This window comes from Trichoplax adhaerens, genomic scaffold, assembly GCF_000150275.1.
Source record: "Trichoplax adhaerens TRIADscaffold_3 genomic scaffold, whole genome shotgun sequence".
Taxonomy (NCBI): domain Eukaryota; kingdom Metazoa; phylum Placozoa; class Uniplacotomia; order Trichoplacea; family Trichoplacidae; genus Trichoplax; species Trichoplax adhaerens.
The window spans coordinates 4,700,281-4,707,503 of NW_002060945.1; the positions used below are offsets into that span (position 1 = coordinate 4,700,281).

The 7,223-nt window shown below is 32.5% G+C and overlaps 2 protein-coding genes across 2 annotated transcripts; one reads left to right on the forward strand and one right to left on the reverse strand.

Moving 5' to 3' along the window:
- Positions 1-3,280, reverse strand: TRIADDRAFT_14880 (uncharacterized protein; the record flags this gene model as incomplete). Its single annotated transcript, XM_002110983.2, has 8 exons — positions 1-56; positions 136-235; positions 336-415; positions 776-907; positions 1,507-1,640; positions 2,118-2,266; positions 2,895-2,948; positions 3,050-3,280. Coding segments are annotated over 8 exons (936 nt in total), but the record flags the coding sequence as incomplete, so codon positions are not given.
- Positions 3,281-3,458: 178 nt separating this feature from the next.
- TRIADDRAFT_54534 (uncharacterized protein) lies at positions 3,459-7,223 on the forward strand (the record flags this gene model as incomplete). Its single annotated transcript, XM_002110445.1, has 11 exons — positions 3,459-3,525; positions 3,933-4,063; positions 4,281-4,323; positions 4,943-5,016; positions 5,269-5,329; positions 5,567-5,676; positions 5,764-5,833; positions 6,228-6,355; positions 6,443-6,555; positions 6,653-6,759; positions 7,132-7,223. The coding sequence occupies 11 exons, from the start codon at positions 3,459-3,461 to the stop codon at positions 7,221-7,223; spliced, it is 996 nt and encodes a 331-aa protein (XP_002110481.1).

The following is a 7,223-nucleotide window of genomic DNA, read 5'->3' on the forward strand; positions in this document are numbered from 1 at the left end:
CTATTTTCGTACCGTTTCATAATTTTTCGAAAACCATTCACATGTTTCCGCCAAAGCTAAAAATAGTTCCCATAATGTATTCGTAACTTTAATGACAATCAATAACGGTGATATTGCTATATCTGAAGTACATACCTTGCTTGATAGGTGTAAAGGCAAAATCTGGCAAGTATTTCCTTAACTTTGCGTTGCTGGCAGTCTTCTTAAATTGTCCATCGGATTTGGAAGTATCGTACTGTTGATTATTTTATCGAAAGTGAAGGAAATCTTACAAATAGCACATTCTAATGCCTAGTTAATATAATAAATCTACTATATATGCGTAATTAGGATACAACGATCTGTCCTTTAAATTCCATAGCTTCAACAACCATATCGACGACCTCCTTTATCGATACCTCTTCTTCCTCTCCAACTATATCGAATAAATTACATAAAGCAACAGAAATTTGAGCTAACTGAGAAAATGAACAGATTTTATATACAATAGTAATATTAATACGATTGTTAAACATCATCTATAGATTATAAGTATCAATGTGATATAGCTATTAAAAGAACCTATGAGCGGGTTCTTTTCGTGTTAAAGCGCATTGAACAACGTGCATGATGTTTAGGTAATAGATTTTAAACGATCAATCAAAACAAGAAAACGATTTCTTATCCAATGTCAATTATCTAAATACATATTACGTATTACTATAACAATTTCCTAAAAGGACAATCTACCCAAAATACAGTACAAACTCTGAAATTCTACGGAACTATATCATACCAGAAAGAATTATCGGTTCCGTCTCTTCATACTCTCGAAGGACCCAGATAAAAAGTCTCGCTAGATCCAAGGCATAAATAAACTGACGACGCGGACTGCCACTTCCCCAAACAGGAAAAGGTTCGTTATTTTCTTTAAATAGAGCAATCAGATCATTGTAGATATATTACTTATTACCTTTTGTAAATTTTATCACATGTAATATGTTCTCGTAACGCATTACAGAGCTACTATATAGCACTGTAGTAAAGCATCCCAGGTTTAACAAAATTTTATGTTATCAAGTTACGATTACTGTATTTTCAGTACCATTAATTATAGATATAATTTTCTACATAGAGTGGCGCGCCTACAATCATTTGCTTTACTACAAGGCTAGATTAACAGTATCTAAGTAGAAAATACTGATTTAAGTACAAAACAATAAATGTTGAATATGAGGTATTGCCTGCAGACCAAAAGACAATAATGGCAATGCTATAGCGAGATAGAGACATACACGTACACGTAAATACTCACTCTAGAGACAGACTGATGTAAGTCATAACGAAGAAGTACTATAAAATGATACCGCTAAGCTTATAATTTTACTAAAATGTAACCGAAGGAAATACTCTCCATTATGTATCACAATGACATAATGGCCATATATACAGCGTATACTGTATAGAGTACGTGTAACAATTTAGGTTTACGTAAAATATGCTCAAGTTCGCTATCTCCTGTCTTACTTTTTGCTAAATACATTTTGTGTATTAATCCTGGAATTACATGACCATCTTCTATATTGAAATTATCATATTTTCCGAAAATGTTCGTTGGGATAACACACGTAAATTTGCATCCATATTGTTGGCTATATCCCCTGTTAATAATTAGAAAAAATTAAAATTTGCATACTTCTAACTCTACGTCTCAGAGATACAAGTGCATCAATCTGTAACGAAAGAATAGAGTGACTTGGCAATTTATTATTCTTATTATAGTAAGATTGTCGATTATAATGATCTAAGAAAGATTCAAATTCCTAAATTTATAATTACAATTAAAACAAATACTTCATGTAGTTATAAAATTTCTGGTCTATAGTACGCATGTACGTGCTCGATTATGGATGTAATCGAGCACGTATAGCTAGTATTCGGGATTGAATGCAAAATTTATTTATTCAATAAAAAGTCTAAGACATCCAAAGGCATAGAATAATCTACACATACTACACACATGAAACGATCTATAATAGTGGTCAAGTATACCTATTCTAGCTATCATAGCGATTATTCTGAATAACGATTCCAAATTCAGGAAGATGAAATTTAATTACATAATTCCATAAAAATACCTGTTTAAAGTGTCAATCATTCTCTTAGAGTACGCATATCCATAGTTAGAGTCATGTGGAGGCCCATTATGTATCATGGTCTCATCAATAGGATAAGTCGTCTTGTCCGGGAAAATGCAGGTAGACATGCAAGAAACACATTTTTCGACCTGATTGTATTTAAATTTCGTGATATAAATTAGTTTCTAATACTTTCTTAAATACAGTATTCTTACTCGAATCGCATGTTCGTAGTATGTAGCATGACATCGGAGCAGACAATTCAATTTTACCAGTTGTAATTGTGTTTTCAGTAGCTTAAGTTAATCGCTATCCTATTACCGTAATACTATCCAGTTATGAATATTTACAGGGATATAACTGGTGAATAAATATGAACTTTAGAACTTTGTTGTAAAGATTTGTCTTAGTCATAACGATTGTTTCAAATTTTAATTAAATGTAAATAATAGATGGGAGAGTACTTGTAGGTACAGTATATTGTGGGAGTGTTTAGCTAAATACTAAATGCCCTGGAAATGCTAATGTTCTTTATAATGAAAAATGGGAATCCGTGCGTCAAGGACTACTAACTAACTCCATTCAGTGTACGGGTATCTTGTGATCTATGGTGCACTACTATTATTCTTTATACGCTTATTAGGTAATCAACTTGCAAATTTTATACTAAAAAGGCCTATATTTTCATCAAAATTGCGAATAAATGAATAATTAAATAACAATATTCCGCTGAGCAGATTATATCACCTCCAAGAATCTTTAACTAATTTTCATTACCTGATATTTATAACTGTAGTAAAGAACGTTATCATTGATCTGCATGTTCTTTCTCTGTAAATTAGAGTGTTTAATAATTAAACAATTTTATAAGGGAACACAAAACCAAAATAATGAAAGAGAAATGATTCAAACGAATAGTTATAATAACTTACGAAAAATTCTAGATTATAGTTTAGATTTTTAAACAATCCCCCGACCATAGCAGCTAGATGAACCACATGTGTTGGCTTATATTTTTCAAAGACTGCAGCAGTGGCATTAGCGTCGGTAAGGTCTGCATCTTTAGAAGAGAGAAATACCCAGTTCTCTTCTGGATTGCTTTCTTTCTTTATTTGTTCTGCAATGGCACAACCTACTAGACCAGTTCCACCGGTCACTAGAATAGTCTTTCGCGGTGACATTGAGTATTATGATTCAAGATCTGATCAATTTATCCCCTTTAAAAGCTAATTTTGAACTATCTTTAAATACGCACAAGAAATTTTTTCGCTTTTGGCCACTTAAGTACAGTCGTGTTTCTTTTTAGTAGCTCAGTACGTACGGTAGTGCTGAAATAAAATAATGGCCTTGGGGTGGTTAATCTTCCCCAGGCAATCCCAGCTGGGGCCTAGCGGACCATTTACTCAAGGTTATAAATGAGCTTGCGTACTCAAGTTTTGTGGATTGTGCAATTACTACGCATGCTCGATTTTTACCCTTGTGGTTCTAGAATCTGCTGTACTATGCTGTACTGTATTCGGGCAGTGGCCAAAGAGTCATGGCAATTAATTTTGCAACATTGTCATATAGTAGCTTGGTAGCGTGTAAAATTAGTTGTCATCCCCGTCCTTCTCAGATAACCAACCAGTACCACAACCTGTCCATTGTCCAAGTGTCCATAAGGTACAGATATGCAGACAGAAGTACGATACTAATGACATTATTAATATCCTACAGTACATCAGTAGGCTTGCAGTCCCCCTCAGCTAAAAATTGCTCCAATTTCTAATATTTTTAATCATAACTTCCATAATTTTTTAATCCACATCAATTAAGTCAGTAATCATATGAGAAAAGGCAAAATGGTGAAAGACGGGTCAAATAATGTACCTAGCCTACGCCCAACTTCTATTTGGGGCCAAGATAGAAAATTCATTTATTTAACCTTGAATCTGACAGACGCGAAAGTAAGTCAATGTGTGCAAGACCTTTAATAATTCCGCAAGTACAGTAGTTTGTTATGGAAAGTATTGATAATCAAGTCTTTATACATGCATTTATAATATTTTGCAGATACTTAGTTGATTTAGTCAGTTTGAGTTACTGTACCGTAATTTAAAATATAGTGAAAGTTATTACCATGTTTCTAATTCAAACTTTATTGTATATGCACGATCTATGCAGTATGCAACAGTCAGAATAAGGCCGGACTCGTTATTTTTTAAAGGTTTGCTAACTGTGCAATTAATTTCTAAGCTTTTACCATTTTGGACGCTGCCTGTACTGTGTAATTGATAGTATCTATTTCAGATTGACAATAAGTTTCTATTCGGACTTTTACCTCTTATTGTTAAATTACTCTAAATAAGTTTCATAACTTACTTGGATAGATAGAACAATCATTTGTCTATTAATTATATTAATTATAATTATTACTCCGATATACAGTACGTAGAATAACGAAGCAGCTAAGCACTATATACGAGTTCGTATTAAATTGATGTTAATTCTTAATTGTATTGGAAGTGAATAGAAATTGTAGCCCCTGTTGTAGGTGATCTCTTTCTGTAAATAATTCGTAAATGATACTTGAACTCAATGAACTGTGGTACTCTATTCCTTGTAATGCTATGGATGTTGGCATTAAATCTATGAATCTGAGGTTGATCTACTACAACGTTTGTAAACATGCTAACCGCGCATGCAATCCCCCCATATACCATTCAAATTATTAAATTCACTTATCGCAACTTAGTAACTCTGATTATACTGTTGTTATGCATTTTTTATTTCGATTTTGTATCTATGACCATAAAATTCAATTTTTCATTCTTATTGATGTACAGCTAATGGTATCGGTGCTAATGGTAAACATGATTATTGTCTCGATTTTGAATTCTACAAGCCTTTGCAGCCAACTGTAAGTAATGTCCTTGGTTTGTGCGATCGTTAGTCTTTACTCAATTTTGTAAAGTCTTTTTTAATCGTATAGGTTTCTCTCTGATAGTATACATATCAACTTACTATACTATATCTTATCAATATTTGCATTATTTAAAGTTGTGAAATCTCACTTACACAGAAATCAACTTAAATATGTACAGTATACTATTTGCTATAACGTTACTTGTAAGAGTATTATGAGGTCATACTGTAGTATTGCATCATTTAGGGAAATACTTACAAAATTTTGGGCAGAACGGTTGAATTCAAACTTTTGAAGGATAAAGTCGGTAAGGGTTTAAATCTCTTTGCTTGAAAGAGCATTCACTGTACTAGTAAATGTGACTAAATTACTCAGTAATTGAGACGATTGAGATATAATCAATTTACCTTATTACTACGGTATTTTGTACTTGAAACGCGGCCCAATTTTTCTTTTTATGTAATTTTTATCCTCACAAATCCCAAAGTAGTATAGATGTGAACAGTATATACTCATCCATAAAACAGTGTAATTATTTTAATAGGGGAACATTGGCAGCAGTTGTGCAAGGACCAACCAAAGCCAAGCTGGCTAAAAGTCGACTTTGACAAATTTTTTGTTGAAGATGAAGAAGATGAAGAAGAAACTGATAATGTAGGCTTTAAGGGTAGCTATTTCTGTGATGGAGATTTTATCTACTAATATTCATCATATATACACGTATATACCTATACACGCTAGGCAAAAAGCGAAGTTGATAAAGTCATTCCTCAACTAGTTGACGCTGAAGTTCAAAAACTTCAGCAACAAGGTTTTGTATTATTTTTTGCACTTCAGTTTATGGCCATTAATGGTGCTGTTACTAATCTGATAATGTAATAGCATATGTAAACTGATGTAGCAATTACTTTATTACTATATTAATTTTTTATAATTCACAGTTCTAGGTCAAATTAAAGTTGGTTATCTAGTCTTTTATAATCTGCTTCAGGCAGTTTGCTTTTCCATTATCACGGGCACAATCTTAAGCAGAATAATTGCGGATCCCTATGGTATAATTACAATTTGATTTAATGATTTTATTTGCGTTCTAAACGTTAAATACCTAACTAAAGTGCAGTTAATTAAATATTACATACACTTAAGATATTTACATATTTATAACTGTATATACTGAAAGTCTACTTCTTCAATTCGGTATCTAGATTTTCATGTTGGAACATACGATATTACTGGATCATATATGAAATTTTGTCAAGCACTTGCGGTACTTGAAGTCATTCATCCTCTCCTTGGTATCGTGAAATCAGGCGTACTAACACCTGCTATACAAGTATGCTAATGGTCTATTTAAATTGTAATCTTTAACCTTTTCTTAACGGAATGAATTAGTGATATTATTGCTCATTACTTATACGAGGTTTTCGGTCGCAATATGGTATTGTTCATGATAATTTCACCGCAAGAAAGTATTCATGGTGAAAAGATTGTGATACTTCTATTTTTGGCATGGTCGCTAATCGAAGTTATTAGGTAATTCACCTGATTTGCTCAAAATAATTTAATAATATTACTCATCAAAAGGCCAATACTTGCAATCAAAGTAAATTTATTTTAAAAATACGAATAGATATCCCCAGTATGCCCTTAGCGTTATCAACTATCCAATCCGTATTATTACATGGTTACGATATACGGCTTGGATACCACTGTACCCGGTTGGATTTTATCTCGAAGGTTAGTTAAGCACAATGTATCTGAAGCTTTTTAAGGACACATCAGTAATAGTCCGAATATGTACTATTCCTGACTTTAATACATTTGATATTTGAAGGAGCCGTAATATGGCGGTCTATACCATTTTACCGTGAAACTGGTTATTTTTCTCTTTCACTTCCTAATCCCTACAATTTTATCTTTAACTTCTCGACTTATCTTATATTTCATCTCTCCATGCTAATAATTGGTACAGTATATCTTCTATGAATAATATTTAATTGAATGTGTTACTTTTTAGATTTAAAATACCCTAATATATCAGCGTCGATATAATAGTATATGGTTTTACCGATGCATTATCTAATCAGCATTTCATATCGGTTGATATAGGAGGTATGTACATGTACAAACATATGTTCAAGCAGCGAACTAAACATCTCAAGAATATTTCTGGTACCTCTACGTCAAAAAAGAAATCTTAA